Genomic DNA, 20837 nt, shown 5'->3' with positions numbered 1-20837 from the left:
GCAAGCGGTGGAGAATATATTTGCAAGGAGTGTTGAGACTCAATACTTTTAAAATATTTTGCTTTCCTAACCTCTTCTCCTTCATTACCACTGATAAATGAAACAGTGCTGTCTGCAGTCTGAAGTGGCTTCTCATTTCCTACCACTCATTTGAAGTCAAAGGACACAACAGGACACCACATTCAGAAAAGTATAATTTTTTTATTTGACACATTTACATATACAGAACATTAGTCTGTATATCTCAGATTATAAACTGGGTGGTCCAAGCCCTGAATGCTTGTTGGCTGACAGCCATGGTACATCAGACCATAAACCACAGGTATGACAAAACCTTAATTTTTACTGGTCTAATTACTACGTTGGTAACCAATTTATAATAAGGCACCTCAGGGATTTGTGGTAAATGGCCAATATACCACGGCTAAAGACTGTATCCAGGCACTCCGTGTTGCGTCGTGCTTAAGAACATCTCTTAGCCGTGGTATAATGGCCATATACCACAACCCCTCAAGCCTTATTGCTAAAATATACTCTTCCCGTTCCATCATAAGGTTAGTAAAATAGACACTTTCTCCTAAACATCTTGTCTGTAGGTTCAAAGCATTGAGTTTTTTGTTCATTAGAGGCCATCATGGTCTTGTGCAGAAAGGAACAAAAAAGGTTGGAGAAGAGCATCAATGACATTCTATAAATTAAAAATATTCATTTATTGATTAATCTCCCATGGTGATGCTTGCCTGAGCATCAGCTAAAATACTTTGACACAAAATGGTGGGCAGAGACAGACAGTGGCAATATACAACCCATTGTAATTCGCTTAGAGAAGCTGTAACTGAGACGAAGGGGGCTCATAATGGCACAATGCAAGACCCTTTGAACATCACTTTGTTATTGTATAGTAAGTTACTCTCCCATTGTAAAAGTGAAAGAGTGGATACTGTCGCACTGTATTATTGCTTATTTAATATCTCAAAGCAGGGATAGGTTGAAAGCCAGAAGGGTTTACTACAAAGCAGGTTCAATTAATTATCTAGCTGACATTTAGATATGCCCATTTCAAGCATATATACGTTTAGCATTCTTAAATGAACCAGAAAACCAATAACTATCTGATTATTTATCAAAGTTACCTGGCTATTTCATTGAGCATGCTTTGTAGTATACCCTTCAGTCCGAGAGATGAAAAAAATTCACGTTGTTTTGCATGAGCAGTTTGGTGTCCAGCCACAAGATGGCGGTGGGGTGTTACTCATCAACACAGCAGCGCATTGCGTATTTATAGAAAAACTATTTTGTGACATAGCAGTTAGAGAGAGAAATCAGACAAAAATTTGTCAGCAGCTCCAAAATGTTGGCACATATCTCAGTGCATCAATCACATCTGTATGTTTGTCCAAGTGCGTATATAACAGAGCTACAAAACAATAAAATAAAGCCAAATAACAGTCAATTAGTTGATTTCCCAACCACTCCCACCTCCTTCAGTCACCCGCAACCCTTTTCCCACAACCTTCCCTGCCTCTTTTACCCCCCAGGTGCAGCGTGTGATTGCTGTGATGACACAGCTGTGTTAGATAGCATTCTATTTCTGTCACAAGAGAAAAAGAAAGCGAAAGGGGCAGGGCAGGTTCCATTTCGCTTCTGCCTGTATGACTGAAACCCGACTCTCCTGTCAGCACTAAGTTTGACAGACCATCAGGACAGAGTTATAGGAGGATGAAAAGGAGGGAGTAGAAGAGAACAGCCGTGATTTAGAGAGTTACATATGGAACCATTCCCTTTCCCCTACTCCACTTCTCCATTCGCTGGAACTGGCAGACAGCAGCGGTTTCAATGAAGAAGTGTGTGGGTTAGAGTGTGTGTGAGTAAGAGATTGTGTGTGTGTGAGAATGAGTGTTTTTGAAAGAGAGTGAGAGGGTGAAAGGCCGTATCTATAACCTACTCTACAATAAAGTGTTTTGCAACATGACTCACAGGTCACATACTGGAAGACCTCGAAAGACGTGACACAGAGACAGGACAGTCACACACCTCAGTGTCTGGAAGAAAAGAGGTCACATTAACATATTAAATTAGAAATACTTGTTCATTTACACTCGCTTTTAAACACCAATAACTGAAGGTCTGGCTGGTGTTTCACCCTCCACTGATTATTAGATAGATAGAGCAGATACCAACACAGACCCTCTGACCAACAGCAGCAAGACAGAGGAGAACAGAGCAGAGGAAGAGACTGGACAGGTATGGCATGTGTCTGTAAGGATGTGTGATGTAATGTATGAGTGTGTGAGTGTTGTACATAAAAATCTGATGAGTTACAATCTCATCTTCACCAACAGTCCTGCTCGCTATTGGCTGGCAGGTGCAGACAGAGCTGTCCGTCTCTCCCTGGCCCTTCCCAGTGGGCGGGGTGTTACGTGCGCGCGTGTCTCTTGTCCTCAAACAGGGCACGGATGAGGTAGACCTGCACTCCCGTCACCAGCATCATCACCAGCATGTTGGTCATGGACCACATGTTGACCCGGTCGTAGTTGGACTCCTGGAGGTTGCGATCGCGAGCCTCGAACGCTTTGAGCACAGTCTGTATTTGAAGGCTCTTCCCCAGCCGGGCTTTAACACTGTTAATGGTGTCCTGGAGAACAGAGAGAGATAGTAGTTTGGGTTATTGTAATAGTCATAGAACCATCCTGGAACTAGTATTAAGCAATATACTGTGTAGAGAAAGTAGACTGGACTTCAGGACCAAGCAGATTATAGATGTTACCTGGAGAGGTCCTAAGGGACCAAGGCAACAGGACAGGGTGGAGAAGTGGTGGGGGCATGTAAACAAGGCTGACAAGTCAGTGAGTCCTCTCAAGGGGCCACAGCTGTACTTTACACTTCCTGCCTCTGACTGTGTCTGTGTACTGATACTGGGGGGGGGGTTGTTGTGTTGTTGTGTTGGCAGCATGCGTGAGCTGGGTCAAAGTGACACAACAGTTGTGGTTGCGTACTCTAAGATGACGTGTAGTAATTCCAGGCATCTCTACCTCAGAGTAGTGTTGTCACGATACCAGAACTTTGACACCAATACCAGGTTTAGTATCACGATACTCGATACCATCACAATTCTCGATACCAAAATTATATCAAAACAATACCAAGGGAAAAGAAGGCCTATTAGCCAATGTCACAGAATGGCACTTGGATCTTCTGAGTTCAATATCATTACATTTGAAAATTTACATTAAAAAAATCTATACATTAATGAATCAATTAGACAATCAATCAACTACATAACATCATAATGGTAATAATTTATTTATATGGTCTATTAATAAACTGGGTTAATCAAGATGTAGCCTAGTTCTCCCACTTAAAAAGATGAGAGAGGCCTGTAAGTTGTATCATAGGTACACTTCAACTATGACAGACAAAATGAGAAGAAAGAAAAATCCAGAAAATCACATTGTAGGATTTTTAATGAATTTATTTGCAAATTATGGTGGAAAATAAGTATTGGGTCACCTACAAACAAGCAAGATTTCGTGCTCTCACAGACCTGTAACTTCTTATTTAAGAGGCTCCTCTGTCCTCCACCTGTATTAATGGCACCTGTTTGAACTTGTTATCAGTATAAAAGACACCTGTCCACAACCTCAAACAGTCACACTCCAAACTCCACTATGGTCAAGACCAAAGAGCTGTCAAAGGACACCAGAAACAAAATTGTAGACCTGCACCAGGCTGGGAAGACTGAATCTGCAATAGGTAAGCAGCTTAGTTTGAAGAAATCAACTGTGGGAGCAATTATTAGGAAATGGAATACATATAAGACCACTGATAATCTCCCTCGATCTGGGGCTCCACGCAAGATCTCACCATGTGGGGTCAAAATGATCACAACAACGGTGAGCAAAAATCCCAGAACCACACGGGGGGACCTAGTTAATGACCTGCGGAGAGCTGGCACCAAAGTAACAAAGCCTACCATCAGTAACACACTACGCCGCCAGGGACTCAAATCCTGCAGTGCCAGACGTGTCCCCCTGCTTAAGCCAGTACATGTCCAGGCCCGTCTGAAGTTTGCTAGAGAGCATTTGGATGATCCAGAAGAAGATTGGGAGAATGTCAGATGAAACCAAAATATAACTTTTTTTGGTAAAAACAGAATGCTGAGTTGCATCCAAAGAACACCATACCTACTGTGAAGCATGGGGGTGGAAACATCATCTGTTTTTCTGCAAAGGGACCAGGACGACTGATCCGTGTAAAGGAAAGAATGAATGGGGCCATGTATCGTGAGATTTTGAGTGAAAACCTCCTTCCATCAGCAAGGGCATTGAAGATGAAATGTGGCTGGGTCTTTCAGCATGACAATGATCCCAAACACACCGCCCGGGCAACGAAGGAGTGGCTTCGTAAAGAAGCATTTCAAGGTCCTGGAGTGGCCTAGCCAGTCTCCAGATCTCAACCCCATAGAAAATCTTTGGAGGGAGTTGAAAGTCTGTGTAACCCAGCAACAGCCCCAAAACATCACTGCTCTAGAGGAGATCTGCATGGAGGAATGGGATAAAATACCAGCAACAGTGTGTGAAAACCTTGTGAAGACTTACAGAAAACGTTTGACCTCTGTCATTGCCAACAAAGGGTATATAACAAAGTATTGAGATAAACTTTTGTTATTGACCAAATACTTATTTTCCACCATAATTTGCAAATAAATTCATAAAAAATCCTACAATGTGATTTTCTGGATTTTTTTCTCATTTTGTCTGTCATAGTTGAAGTGTACCTATGATGAAAATTACAGGCCTCTCATCTTTTTAAGTGGGAGAACTTGCACAATTGGTGACTGACTAAATACTTTTTTTGCCCCACTGTATACACAATACAGGTGAATTCATAGGTATTCCAGTGAAATAAGAATTTACATTTTAGGAATAACCATTACTAAGGATCAGAAGTCGAGACGCTTCCTAAATCTTAACCCTGTTATTCAAAAACCCAGCAGATGCTACACTGAACAAAAATATAAAACACAACATGCAATAATTTAAAAGATTTGACTGAGTTACAGTTCATATAAGGAAATCAGTCAATTGAAATAAATTCATTAGGCCCTAATCTGTGGATTACACATGACTGGGAATACAGTTATGCATCTGCTGGCCACAGATTTAAAAAAATAAAAAATAATGTAGAGGCATGGATCAGAAAACCAGTCAGATCTGGTGTGACCACCATTTGCCTCATGCAGCACAACACATTTCCTTCAAATAGAGTTGATCAGGCTGTTGATTGTGACCTGTGGAATGTGGTCCCACTACTTTAATGGCTGCGCGAAGTGGCTGGATATACGTGGGAACTGGAACCCGCTATCGTACACGTCAATCCAGAGCATCCCAAACATGGTCAATGGGTGACATATCTGGTGAGTATGCAGGCCATGGAAGAACTGGGACATTTTCAGCTTCCAGGAATTGTGTACAGATCCTTGTGACATGGGGCCGTGCATTATCATGCTGAAACATTGAGGTGATGACGATGGATTAATGGCACGACAATAGGCCTCAGGATCTCGTCACGGTATCACTGTGCATTGAAATTACCATCAATAAAATGCAATTGTGTTCGTTGTCCTTAGCTTGCCTGCCCATACAATAACCCCACCACCACCATGGGTCACTCTGTTCACAATGTTGACATCAGCAAACTGCTCACCCACATGATGCCAAACACAATGTCTGCCATCTGCCCGGGAACAGTTGAAACCGGGATTCATCCTTGAAGAGCACACTTCTGCCAGTGGCCACCCAAGGTAAGCATTTGCACACTTAAGTTAGTTACGACGCTGAACTAGTCAGGTCAAGACCCTGGTGAGGACAATGAGCACACAGATGAGCTTACCGGACACGGTTTCTGACAGTTTGCGCAGAAATTATTTGGTTGTGCAAACCCACAGACGATCCCGCAGTTGAAGAAGCCAGATGTGGAGATCCTGGGCTGGTGTGGTTACACATGGTCTGCGGTTGTGAGGCCAGTTGGGCATACCTCCAAATTCTTTAAAACGATGTTGGAGGCGGCTTATGGTAGAGAAATGAACATTCAATTCTCTGGTAACAGCTCTAGTGGACAATCCTGGAGTCAGCATGCCAATTGCACACTCCCTCAAAACTTGAGACATCTGTTGCATTGTGTTGTGTGACAAAACTTCACATTTTAGAATGGACTTTTATTGTCCCTAGCACAAGGTGCACCGGTGTAATGATCATGCTCTTTAATCAGCTTCTTGATATGCCACACCGATCAGGTGGATGGATTATCTTGGCAAAAGGGAAATGCTAAACAAATTTGTGAGTATGGAAAATGTCTGGGATCTTTTATTTCAGCTCATGAAGCATGGGACCAACACTTTACATGTTGTGTTTATATTTTTGTTCAGTGTAAATCAAATGGCTACAGTGGGACCTTTTTCTTACCTTACAAAAGGAAATTGAACAATATTTTAACACAATGCAATACTCTACCAACAAAAAAGCTGTAAAATTATAAGTGTATGTATATCCCTTAAGGTCCTTGTGTAATGTGTTATTGTACCCTCTATTCCAACTGTCCTTTGTATATTATTTATGTATACTTGTGTTCCCCGTGTTGTATTATTGTTTCGAAAATGTATTAGAAATCACCATCTTGACTGGGAGAGAAGTGAGGCGGGGAGATGAAGTGAATGAATAAAGTTTTTGGTGACAATCGGCAAAACAATATTTTGCATTATGGTCACATATTATCACAACAAAAAGGAACTAGGGTAGTGAATTGATGTTAGCTTGAGCTGTAAGCTAGCAAGGAAAGTTAGCCTACAAAACTGGAAGCTACCGGGATCTTGCATTGTAAAATGTTCTAGCCTGTAATGAACATTGTTTTGATAACAGTTATTAACAGTTTCAACATCTCTACATGCCGTTTTGCATTAAATTCTGTGCAGCATAAGTGGTGATGTATGTAGCCCATTCTCCCAGTGAGTACAGTGGTTCCTCAGCTAGCAATGGGTAAGTGGAGCAGGCACGGTTAGGGCTGTGGCAGTCATGACATTTTGTCATCCGGTTAGTGCCGTGCAAAATACTGCTGGTCTCATGACGATTTAACAATAATTAACATAAACAAGTTTAGCATCTCCAGGCCTCCACTAATACAAGCTGCTGATGAGAGCCTTCAGAACATCTACCTTCAACTTAATATACACCATCACATCAAATCCATTATTTATTTAAGTCAGGTCTAAAGAAATATGATGAAATATGATGACAATGTATTTCAGAAGAAAATGTTATCTGGCTATGCTCCATGCCATAGGCTTGTTCATTTAGCTGACAAGATATGCAGAAGTCAAGTGCCATTATTTTATATTATATGATTTTATAGTAATAAGAATATAACTGAACTTAGCTGAATAAAATATCAATTATATTTTTCCCATTCCGGAGCGATTGCGCGCATATGAAGTGACTATGTTGAGCGTATAAGTGCTCATTTGAAACAGGTCCTGTACGCTATATTTAGTTATATGTCAACTTTAGTTGGTTAATGATACAAATCTCAGAATGTCTTAAAAATCAAAACATATATGGGCTGCATGATGCGACTATAGACTATTGATGATTTGGGAAAGTCGCAGAAAAAGCTTGCGCTGTGTTCCTTGCCTGAGGCGACACAGCTGTTCTCTCATCAAGTGACCATATTTTCACCCATCAAACTATTCTCAATTTAATCTTGTCTTTATTAATACGTAAAATTATTTTCGATTTAGAATGCCCCATTATCAAAAAGGCAGGAACAGGCGCAGGGGGAAAATAAGTCATCTGTATGTACTCGAATAGCTGCCGCGCGCTTTCCAGCCGGTTCGTTTTTCAATGATGCTGGGTAGGCTACTCCGGTTTTATAGCGGAGCATGTGCTTAATATGAGCAGCTGCGAAATAAATAAAGAACACTTTTTTTCACTCCACCCGTTAAGCACTGTTTGAGGAGTATGATCGCTGCGCTACATGTGATATTCCGCCCAAACTCTGTATGCCGTGGGCTCTCCAACCCTGTTCCTTCCAGATACCCAGTGCTTCATTTGGGAAAAATGTGACACATTTTGGAGTATAGGTTTGGCCAATCACTAAAGACATATTAAATATTTTGTATTATTTTTTAATGTTTTTCTGCCATGCATAATATTGTATAACAGCACAATCATAATTCTTCAGGCTTGGCTTCATATATAGGCCTAATCCTATGCATATACATAAACTCTAATATGCTGATGGGTGTTTTGAAAGAATCATCTCCTTAGAAAGCACTGCCCATTTCATTGTGTTTGGCTTTGAAACAACATCCACGAAGCCCATGTTTTACACTCAGTGGTTAAACGGACATTACAGCCCTGAGTACCAGGCCATTAGCGACCGAAAGGTCGTTAGCAAGTTGTGTACCACCAACACATGTCCAGAGTGCATAAGAAGAGATTACCGTGGCAGCAATACGGTCACCGCAACAGCCATAGGCACGGTGCTCTCGCGCTGAAAGGGGACATTGGTTGCGACATGATCCTCTCTCAATCAGTAGTCGACATGAGAAACATTTGGCAGATGTACCCAAAGTAACAAACATTGTAGTACTGAACCGTTGTTTGGGTTCTAGCACTGAGAAAGTACAATATTTCAGTATACTGTGCAACACTGGCCCAGAAAGACAGGACAGACACCGATGTCAACAGGCTTCAGACAAGACCCAGATTCTTCTGCCCTGCTGGTCACACAAACCACTCTACCATTACAAATGGTCATTTCCATGTAAAAAAAACAACAACAAAAAACATAATTGATTTAATAAAGCCGCATTCAAACATGGTCTCTTTTTTGCTGTCTTGAGTAAGGCAGCTCTGTGGTGGTGGGGCAGCCAGTGGAATATACAAAGTGTATGTCCTCTAGTTGCACCATGATTAGCTCAGTGTCCTGTCATTCGTCAGGACAGTACGTCACCTCCAGTACGTCACCTACGTCACCTCTTGACGGGGCAACAACAAGTGGGATGCATGCCAGCAAAGCCACTTCACAACACTAAACATTACATTCATTGCACTATACAGGTGACAAACGGTGCCCACAAACTGTTAGGGTCTACATAAAGATGTCCCAACAGCAGTCCCAACACTTTATCACTGCTACACCTGGCTTTCAGCGGAGCCTTGTCTGACAGCGAAAAAGTTAATTGAGCAATGACGTCGTGTCCCCATGAGTGACAGAACACTGAGCCAATCACGGCGCAATGCTCCTATTTTCTGCTGGCTCCCCCCACCACCACAGAAAGCACTGAGCTAGGCTGAAACACCTGCATTTTGGAGCTGCATCACTCAAGGAAACAAAAAAAGAGACCATGTTTGTATGCAGCTTTATTAACTTACTATATATATATATATTTTTTTTTAAATTGTTTGCAAACGTATATGTGACATGTATTAATGTCAAAATAACATGTAAAATAGGCATCGTTCAATCTTAATTGGGAGCAGATATTTAAGAGGTTTTGGAAAACGTGGACACAAAAAACTGAGGTAGATTATACACAAATTATGTTACCAAACTTTGCATCTGCACAGCTCTTCCAGTTAATGTGTTTTTGTAAAATGTTCAGTGTAAATTCCTAAAAGTAGTCATTGTGCATAGAGTTGTATGGTTTGTTAAACTCTGTTAAACTTTGAAATCAATGGTTTTTGTTTGACATATATTTTAAGTAAAAAATGTGAGTCTGTCTAATTCTGTTACCGTGGAATTGCCCTAATCTGACTAACACATGGATTTTTTCCCAATGGATACCCACAGGGTTTCCTTTTTGACTATCAAGTATCACTTTCTAAGATCTTAAAAGAACATGTGTGAATTCTGTGAAATGTTAAGTCGCACCCCCTCGCATGATGTAATACAGATGCTGCGTGAATAAAACGCACCCTCCATGATGCCATACATCTATAGTGTGTGTAAAAGCAAAGCATGCTTCCAGTCCTAGCTAGGACTACAACTCCATCCTTTTCTAGAAGTTACGCACTTGCACACTCCGTGTCATGGATTTCAAAGCATAGGATTGGTGTAAGCATTGGTTGGAGGGTTTCCACCATTGTAAAATCCATGTGAAAAAGTTTAAGTACACACTTCAGGAGAAGGGTGAAGAATCAGCATGTAGCCTAGATGTAATATAAGCACACCCCCTCACCATGATGTCCTCCAGCTTCATGTCCAACATGTCGGTCCCATGGACGTACTCCTTCCAGTCCTCTGGCTCCTCCCCTTCCTGTTCCATGTTGTCCATGAGAAGCTCGAAGAAGATGATCTTTTCCGACACAGCAGAAAACGAGTTGTCAAAACAAAACATGTAGTCTCCATCCTCCGTCTCTACACTAATGGAAACACACCGGGAGAGAGAGTGAGAGAGAGCGAGCACGCCTCCATGTGAGTGTGTATTTCACACTTGCGTGGTGTGTGTGTCTTACGTGTATACTCCGTCTGATTTGCGGTGTTCGCTGTACAGAACGTGTCCAGTAGGAGACGACAGGGAGAAGTCGACATCCAGACCTGCTCCGTCCAACACCTGAGGACACACACAGACAAGTGGGATGGGTGAGAGACAGAATGATAAAAGGAGAGCGAGAGAGAGACACACAGAGTCAAAACAAAACTACATCACCTATTGGTTTGCCTTGTCAAATAAAAAGTTAATAAAAAAAATACATTGGGAAACAAGCACAGAGCGAAATGCAGTGCTGTGTGGCCCTAAATCGACAGTCTACCATGGCAAACAAATTCTTGATGATTTATAATTGATGTTGTTACTGATATTGTTAATGAATCATTCCATTTCCAAAGTATGCTTTTGTCGGCTTCCCTGAATGAGACATTAGCTCCCCTAAATGCAAGAAAAGTCTAACTTTCATGGGGCTCTCTAAATTATGCTAATTTAACCATGCAGTGGTAATTATGAAAATAAAAGCTCCCAAATGAAACGAACACACCAATGTAATCCGTAGGGGAGTTGCAACGATGGGACAAGACTGTAACTACTAATTGGATATCACCAAAAGGGGGTAAAAGTGAAATAAAAAAATAAGAAATAAGATGACTTTTACCCACTTTTGGTGATATCCAATTAGTAGTTACAGTCTTGTCCCATCGTTGCAACTCCCCTACAGACCCAAAAGAGGCGAAGGTCGAGAGCCATGCATCCTCCGAAATACGACCCTGCCAAGCTGCACTGCTTCTTGACACACTGCTCACTTAACCCAGAAGCCAGCCGCACACGGTCCAGTTGGCTACCATTGTCAGCTTGCAGGCGCCCAGCCCACCACAAGGAGTTGCTAGATCACGATGGAACAAGGAAGCCCCGGCCGGCCAAACCCTCCCCTCGCCCGGACGACGCTGGTCCAATTGTGCGCCGCCTTATGGGTCTCCCAGTCATGGTCGGGCTATGACACAGCCTGGGATCGAACCCGGGTCTATAGTGACGCCTCAAGCACTGCAATGCCTTAGACCACTGCGCCACTCATGAGGCCTCAAACCATTTATTTCTATATGATTACACAAACTGTCTTCCTGTCCATGAATGGTACTGTAGAATTCTATAGCTCGTTAGACAGCGGCGCTGTCCACTCAGTAGTGCTGAATTTCGTCCTAAGCTGAGCTCTTTTAAAAGCATTGATTTTCCTTTGTGTCACGCCTTGGTCTTAGTATTTTGTGTTTTCTTTAATTATTAGTTCAGGCCAGGGTGTGACATGGGTTTATTGTGTTGTCGTATTGTTTTTTTTTTGTAGGCATTGGGATTGTGGCTGATTAGGGGTGTGTCTAGCATAGGCTTGGCTGCCTGAGGCGGTTCTCAATCAGAGTCAGGTGATTCTCGTTGTCTCTGATTGGGAACCATATTTAGGTAGCCTGGGTTTACTGTGTATTTTGTGGGTGATTGTTCCTGTCTCTGTGTTAGTGTTCACCAGATAGGCTGTAATAGGTTTTCGAGTTCCGTTTGTTGTTTTGTAATATTTATAGTTATTTCATGTATCGCTATTCTTCATTAAAGAACATGAGTAACCACCACGCTGCATTTTGGTCCGCTTCTCATTCAACAGACGAACGTCGTTACAGAATCACCCACCACACCCGGACCGAGCGGCGTGGTAACAGGCAGCGACAGCAGGAGCAGCGAAAGGAGGAATGGACATGGGAAGACGTGTTGGATGACAAAGGTTGTTACACTTGGGAGGAGATACTGGCCGGAAGAGATCGCCTCCCATGGGAACAGGTGGAGGCACTTAGGAGAGCAGAGGCAGCCGGAGATAAGAGCCAACGATACGAGGGAACACGGTTGGCAAGGAAGCCCGAAAAGCAGCCCCAAAAATGTATTGGGGGGGGCTCAGGGAGAGTATGGCAGAGTCAGGAGACAGACCTGAGCCAACTCCCCCTGTTAATCGTGAGGAGCAGCGTTCAAAGGACTTCTGGACTTGGGAAGAGATATTGGACGGAAAAGGACCATGGGCACAGCCTGGAGAATATCACTGCCCCAAGGAAGAACTGGAGGCGGCGAAAGTGGAGAGGTGCTGGTATGAAGAGGCAGCACGGCGACGCGGATGGAAACCTGAGAGTCAGCCCCAAAAATTGATTGGGGGGGGGGCTTACAGGGAGTATGGCTATGCCAGGTAGGAGACCTGCGCAAACTCCCTGTGCTTACCGGGGGGCTAGAGAGACCGGGCAGGCACCGTGTTATGCTATGGAGCGCACTGTGTTTCCAGTGCGGGTGCATAGCCCGGTGCGGTTCATACCAGCTCTTCGTATTGGCCGGGCTAGAGTGGGCATCGAGCCAGGTAAGGTTGGGCAGGCTCGGTGCTCAAGAGCTCCAGTGCGCCTGCACGGTCCGGTCTATCCAGAGCCACCTCCAAACACCAGTCCGCCGGTGGCAGCTCCCCGCACCAGGCTTCCTGTGCGTGTCCTCGATCCAGTACCACCAGTTCCAGCACCACGCACCAGGCCTTCAGTGTGCCTCGCCTGTTCAGCACAGCCAGAGCCATCCTTCTCTCGAGCGCTGTCGGAGCCTCCCGCCTGTTCAGCGCAGCCAGCGTTTTCCTCCTCTCCTGTGCTGTCGGAGTCTCCCGCCTGTTCAGCGCTTCCAGAGCCTTCCTCCTCTACAGCGCTGCCGGAGCCTCCTGCCTGTTCGGAGCAGCCTGAGCTGCCAGTCTGCATGGAGCAGCAAGAGCTGTCTGTCTGCATGGAGCAGCCAGAGCAGCCAGTCTGCATGGAGCAGCCAGAGCTGCCAGTTTGCATGGAGCAGCCAGAGCTGCCAGTCTGCACAAAGCTGCCAGTCTGCATGGAGCAGCCAGAGCTGTCAGTCTGCATGGAGCAGCCAGAGCTGCCAGTCTGCATGGAGCAGCCAGAGCTGCCAATCTGCATGGAGCAGCCAGAGCAGCTAGATCCGCCAGTCAACCAGATTCTTCCAGATCTGCCAGTCAACCAGATTCTTCCAGATCTGCCAGTCAACCAGATTCTTCCAGATCTGCCAGTCAACCAGACTCTTCCAGATCTGCCAGTCAACCAGACTCTTCCAGATCTGCCAGTCAACCAGACTCTTCCAGATCTGCCAGTCAACCAGACTCTTCCAGATCTGCCAGTCAACCAGACTCTTCCAGATCTGCCAGCCAGCCAGGATCTGCCGGAGCCAACTACCTGCCTGAGCTTCATCTCAGTACTGGGCTTCCTCTCAGTACTGGGCTTCCCCTCAGTCCCGGGCTTCCCCTCAGTCCCGGGCTTCCCCTCAGTCCCGAGCTGCCTCAGTCCCGAGCTGCCCCTCAGTCCCGAGCTGCCTCAGTCCCGAGCTGCTCCTCAGTCCAGTGGGGTTCTGGGTGAGGACTATTAGGCCATGTTCGGCGGCGAGGGTGGATTATCCTAGGACGCGAGGGGGAGGAACTATGACATTTATGGAGTGGGGTCCACATCCCGAGCCGGAGCCGCCACCATGGACAGACGCCCACCCGGACCCTCCCTATGGTTTTGAGGTGCGTCCGGGAGTCCGCACCTTAGGGGGGTTCTGTCACGCCTTGGTCTTAGTATTTTGTGTTTTCTTTAATTATTTGTTCAGGCCAGGATGTGACATGGGTTTATTGTGTTGTCGTATTGTTTTTTTTTGTAGGCATTGGGATTGTGGCTGATTAGGGGTGTGTCTAGCATAGGCTTGGCTGCCTGAGGCGGTTCTCAATCAGAGTCAGGTGATTCTCGTTGTCTCTGATTGGGAACCATATTTAGGTAGCCTGGGTTTCACTGTGTATTTTGTGGGTGATTGTTCCTGTCTCTGTGTTTGTGTTCACCAGATAGGCTGTAATAGGTTTTCGTGTTCCCTTTGTTGTTTTGTAATATTTATAGTTATTTCATGTATCGCTATTCTTCATTAAAGAACATGAGTAACCACCACGCTGCATTTTGGTCCGCTTCTCCTTCAGACGAACGTCGTTACACTTTGTACATCCTAATTTTCACCATTTGTTTGCCATGTGTCCTTTATAGAAATAGCCTTTATTCCAATGCATTAGATTCATCCGTTGATTTATTACCGTTTGCTTTTGTCAGTAAGCTGTGCTCACTGTTTTGTTTTTCCAGGTGCGTGCGGGTATTGGTCTTCTCTGTGCGTCTGTGGCCAGAAGAAGTAGACCATTTATTTAGCTTGATTGTTTTCTATCAATATTTGTTTTCAGCTGATGGTAGACAATATCACTACAACTAGCCTACACAGACACCAATATGCTTCCAATCCATCCAACAAGTATACACGGTGTACAAAACATTGGGGACAGCTCCTAATATTGAGTTGCACCCACTTTTGCCCTCAGAACACCCTCAATTCGTTAGGGAATGGACTCTGAAAGTTGTCGAAAAGCATTCCACAGGGATGCTGGCCCATATGGACTCCAATGCTTCCCACATTTGTGTCAAGTTGGCTGGATGTCCTTTGGGTGGTGGACCATTCTTGAGACACACGGGAAACTTGAGCGTGAAAAACCCAGCAGGGTTGCAGTTTGTGACACACTTAAACCGTTGCGCCTGGCACCTACTACCATACCCTGTTCAAAATCACTTACATTTTGTCTTGCCAATTCACCATCTAAAAGACACACATACATAATCCATGTCTCAATTGTCTCAAGGCTAAAATAATCTTTCTTTAACCTGTCTCCTCCCCTTCATCTACACTGATTGAAGTGGATTGAACAGGTGACATCAATAAGCTTTCACCTGGTCAGTCTGTCATGGAAATCGTACACTCAGTATATTTTAATGACAGCAGGCCTATAGTTGGCTTTTTCGGTCACAACCATTAGATTTTGTATTTGCATAGGCCTACTTTATTTTGGATTTGTGTGCCCATGAGAACTGTTTTCACCGCGAAAGATTATGAAATGTTATGTAGGCATAGTTACACTTAGTGCACTTTCTGAGATCTCCAAGATCCAGGATTCACACAGGTTAAAGTTCTAACTAAATGGTTAAATGCTTAATAATGGCAAATAACACTGTCACAAATGTCCTTCATGTAAGGAAAGAATGGTAGTGTTTTATGACACATGATCTGTGAACACTCCAAGCATTCAACTAATGAATTATGGACAACTCATGAACTAGGGTGTAAACATGTTTTGATTCATCTCATGTAGGCCTATTATATTCAATGTAGGCTACCTGTTCTGCGTGTATTCATGTGTGTAAAATTGCCTCGACTGAGAGGTAGGTTACTGCCAGTGGTGTTGGCCTGGTGGAGGGTAAACGCACATTTTTCAGAAAAATGCATTGAAAGTATAGGGCGCGTTACTTTTTTCACCACAACCGGCAATTAGAGTTTACCCACCTATCTTTTTTACCACTACGTCACTGTCTACCGGTAGACCTATTTGAAGTTCATGGTAAAACACATTGTAGACTAGTCTAGTAAATTGACTGTGTGTGTTAGGGTGACCATCCTGTTATTTCACGGGACAGTTTCAGCCCCAATTCAGGTGTCCCGACTTTTCAGGCAACAAATAATGTTAATTTGTCAGCAAGACACATCAATCAATGCAGGCTCAATCAATGGAGGCCTAATCAATGACAATCACTGAATGTCATTAGGCACACTTATTGGTGTTTTGTAACAGATGTCCATTTCCATTCATCAAAAGGCACAAATGTACATGCAGTGTACTGTTGTGATGCTAGAACTATTTTGTGGACGAACATGCACAGGTAGCCTACTTTAAGTGATTTGTTTGACAATCAAATCAATTTTTATTTGTCACATACACATGGTTAGCAGATGTTAATGCGAGTGTAGCGAAATGCTTGTGCTTCTAGTTCCGACAATGCAGTAATAACCAACAAGTAATCTAGCTAACAATTCCAAAACTACTACCTTATAGACACAAGTGTAAGGGGATAAAGAATATGTACATAAAGATATATGAGTGATAGCTGTCATAGGCAATATACAGTAGATGTTATTGAGTGCAGTATATACATATGAGATGAGTATGTAAACAAAGTGGCATAGTTTAAAGTGGCTAGTGATACATGTATTACATAAAGATGCAGTAGATGATATAGAGTACAGTATATACATATACATATGAGATTAATAATGTAGGGTATGTAAACATTATATTAGGTAGCATTGTTTAAAGTGGTTAGTGATATATTTTACATCATTTCCCATCAATTCCCATTATTAAAGTGGCTGGAGTTGAGTCAGTGTGTTGGCAGCAGCCACTCAATGTTAGTGGTGGCTGTTTAACAGTCTGATGGCCTTGAGATAGAAGCTGTTTTTCAGTCTCTCGTCCCAGCTTTGATGCACCTGTACTGACCTCGCCTTCTGGATGATAGCGGGGTGAACAGGCAGTGGCTAGGGTGGTTGTTGTCCTTGATGATCTTTATGGCCTTCCTGTGACATCGGGTGGTGTAGGTGTCCTGGAGGGCAGGTAGTTTGCCCCCGGTGATGCGTTGTGCAGACCTCACTACCCTCTGGAGAGCCTTACGGTTGTGGGCGGAGCAGTTGCCGTACCAGGCGGTGATACAGCCCGCCAGGATGCTCTCGATTGTGCATCTGTAGAAGTTTGTGAGTGCTTTTGGTGACAAGCCGAATTTCTTCAGCCTCCTGAGGTTGAAGAGGCGCTGCTGCGCCTTCTTCACGATGCAGTCTGTGTGGGTGGACCAACTCAGTTTGTCTGTGATGTGTACGCCGAGGAACTTAAAACTTACTACCCTCTCCACTACTGTTCCATCAATGTGGATAGGGGGGTGTTCCCTCTGCTGTTTCCTGAAGTCCACGATCATCTCCTTAGTTTTGTTGATCAGATGAAAACCATGACTGGCTGTGTGCATGCCACATTAAAAGGTAATACATTTTTACCATTAAATGACATCTTTATTATCATTATTATCCCCTTTTAAAAAATTCACCCAAGAGACCACCCCGACTGTCACAGTGTAATTCGCACTCAGAAAGAGAGAGAGGTTGAGGAGAGCTGGTGCTGAAAAACAAGCAGAGGTGCTTCACAATGTCCAGTCCAAGAACACGGCCTATTTTCAGTAGTGAAATATGGTTGGATTGAGTCCATTCAAGACAATAAGTGAACAGGCCAGTCCCTGGTGCCTGTTTCTCTACAGTTGCATTACTGGTTTACTATTTCCACAGATCTCTGCCTCCTCTGTTACTCAGGAGCAAAGAATGACAGGGTTTCCTAACTTTAATGTTTAGTTATTTGAGGATTTCCAAACACAGACATTGAGCAGATACCATGAAGTACTTAGAAATTAGTGTCTCCACAAACTAAGGACATTGTCAGTTTTGTTCACACTCCGATGGCAGAGTGGTGGGCTACAGCATGCCACAGAAATAGCTTGTCTATGGTGGTAGCATGCTACAGCTAGACTATCCTACTGTGATGGTATGACAATCCGTTATGTCAGAAATGTTAAAATATTTAATAGAAAATAGAGGTTTTACCAGACTTCTGTGTTGAGATTTGTGATTCAGGGCCACAACTAAATTGGAAACATTTTAAACACATCAGCAGAGCACAATCTAGTGCTAGGCCAATGAAATAGGAGTAAGAGGAACCACAGCCTAGGATGGAATGTCATTATTAGAAAGGAACTTATAGCCAGTTCTGGGAAAAAAAGAGTTTCTAAACTAGTATGATGGCATCATTTCAAAATCATATAGGCCTATAGTAAGTGTTTAATACATTTACAATACATTTAATTTACTCAACCTATTCCACAAGTAGTTCCTAGGTTCTGGATTCAGATACGACCAGTGGTGTAAAGTACTTAAGTAAAAATACTTGAAAGTACTTCTTAAGTAGTTTTTGGGGTATCTGTACTTCACTATTTGTATTTCACTTTAACATTACTACATTCCTGAAGACAATTATGTACTTTTTACTCCATACATTTTCCCTGACATCCAAAAGTATTTGTTACATTTTGAACGCTTAACAGGGCAGGAAAATGGTCTAATTCACAAACTTATCAAGGGAAGTGGTCATCCCTACAGCCTCTGATCTGGCGGACTCACTAAATACGTGCTTCGTTTGAAAATGATGTCAGTGTTGGAGCTTGCCCTTGGCTATCCGCAAATTAAAATATATATATATATAATAATTATTAAAATGGTGCCGTCTGGTCTGCTTAATATAACGAATGTTTTATTATTTATAATTTTAATACGTAAGTATATTTTAGCAATTACATTTACTTTTGATACTTAAGTATATTTAAAACAAAATAGTTCTAGACTTTTATTCAAGTAGGATTTTACTGGGTGAATTTCACTTTTCTATTAAGGTATTTTTACTTTTACTCGTTTGATAATTGGGTCCTTTTGCACCACTGGATACGACAGCGCTAACCACAATCAATGATGGGATATGCACATAACATGGGACTTCTTGTGAAGTCATGCGAGTAGTTCTAGCAGAGTAGAGACAGTCTCCAAAGCTACCCACATGAGTTATATCAAGTGTACTCATTTACAATTATGTGTTCACCCTTTCCCCATGTAAAACCAATCATATAAACCCCTGGCACCTGATATTCTATCTCCATCGACGCGTCCTTCTTCATGGTCTGGAAGAAGCACTCCTTCCGCCCTGCGGGGAGTGTGAATGTGAAGTCGCTGACCAGGCTCTGGGAGAACGCAGCCACCAGGAACTTCTCAGACACCAGCACCGAGAACAGGCACAGTAACATCCGGGCCACGTCCATGGTCTCCCGCTGCCTTCAACTCTTGATTTTGACTCCGTAAAGAGAAAAGCTCTCGATGAGTGCTAGTTCAGTTCGTCAAAACGTAATTTATGATGACCAGCTCACAGTTCGATGGCAATCACAATATGAGGACCCTGCCTTTTCAGAATGGAAATCGTTTTCGCTCAACGAGTTTTGATGTTTGAGATTTCAACCCAGCATTTAGAATGTGAGGATCTGAGCCTCAGTGCCTCACATTCTAAATGCTCGGTTAATCTCAAACCTTTTCTTATTCAATTTAATGTATTTATTGGTGCATAAAATATATTTGGGACACATTGTGCGTGTATTATGTTACATTTAACAAAAACGTTTACACAGGCAGATCTCAGAAGACGCACGTATCCGTTGTATGATGGGCAATGTAGTGTTTAAGAACAAAAGACGGCATCCAACGCTGCTCCAAGAGCGCACTCGCCTTGACAACATCAGGACCGTTATAATACCTATTACACCTAGCGGTTAAACATGGAAATGGTTCACTAAAAATAAGTGCTGTGTTTTGTGTAAATTTACAGTGGCGTGATGTTTTGATAGCCATGTAAATCTCGCTAGGACAAGGTGATTTATCAATATATTTTCCTCTATTAGCTGCTAATGTGGCTATCACAGAGAACTACAAATGCCATGATGATCTGGACAATAGTGCCAAATCAAGGCAAAGGTAAGAATCTATGGGTTAACTATCTAATGTCAGCTAAATGTAGTAATTCATAAATTAGCTACATTTCTTAAAATGGCCAATTCTGTGAACTGTCTTGTGCAAGTTTAAAATGTACACAATACCAGTGAGCGAAGGTGTCAGCTAGGGATGATGTGCAACACCTTGCAGGGATTTATAGTTTTGCATTTCTACTTTGATGCTAATTACCATTTCAAATCAGAGAGTAAATAGGGCTGAATATATTGATAAAAGTAACTTTTCCCGAGAGAGATTTACATGATTATCAGAACGTCACGCAGGGGTAAGCCTATACAAAACACTCCTTATTTTAAGTCTTTCTAAAATTCCCTATGGGGAAAAATGAATGGTGGAATAACGATTGGAACCATTTACCTGTTGACCGCTAGGTTTTATGGGTATTATGACATCCCACTGTGGGGCTCTATAAGCCTACACGACGAAATAATTAATAATTATTATTGGCAATTTAAAAGCAAATGGCAGCCAAGTATAAATTATGTCATCAGAATAAGATCCTCGATATTTATTGGTATGGTGCATCAAGTTCATCACCTTGCACCTTTACCACCCTGTAAAATGTAAATATGTGACTGCAGTATGCCTCCTATCAGTAAAGTGTTGATTTGAGTATTAGTGCTGTGAGATTGATTGCATGTAGTTAAATAAATGGCTTTACTGTTCTCAAACATGCCTTTGAATTGTAAACAGACAGACGAGATGTATGTAGGGCTGTGGCGGTCCCGAAATTTCATCAGCTAGTGATTGTCAAGCAAATAACTGTCGGTCTCATGGTAATTGACCCTTAATTAGGAAACACATTGAGCAT

The 20837-nt window shown here is 42.9% G+C and overlaps 1 protein-coding gene across 1 annotated transcript; it reads right to left on the bottom strand.

Annotated features, from left to right (window-relative positions):
• Positions 1 to 181: 181 nt before the first annotated feature.
• Positions 182 to 19493, bottom strand: LOC118391991 (transmembrane emp24 domain-containing protein 5-like). Its single transcript, XM_035783566.2, has 4 exons — positions 19111 to 19493; positions 10515 to 10612; positions 10238 to 10421; positions 182 to 2635 (listed from the first exon to the last, which is right to left on the bottom strand). Exons 1-4 carry the CDS (start codon positions 19285 to 19287, stop codon positions 2417 to 2419), a joined length of 678 nt encoding a protein of 225 aa, XP_035639459.1. The 5' UTR covers positions 19288 to 19493; the 3' UTR covers positions 182 to 2416.
• Positions 19494 to 20837: the final 1344 nt, after the last annotated feature.

The sequence above is a fragment of the Oncorhynchus keta genome, chromosome 1 (genome assembly GCF_023373465.1).
Source record: "Oncorhynchus keta strain PuntledgeMale-10-30-2019 chromosome 1, Oket_V2, whole genome shotgun sequence".
Classification (NCBI taxonomy): domain Eukaryota; kingdom Metazoa; phylum Chordata; class Actinopteri; order Salmoniformes; family Salmonidae; genus Oncorhynchus; species Oncorhynchus keta.
Note: the sequence above shows the minus strand (reverse complement) of the source record. Positions and strands in the feature narration are given on the sequence as shown.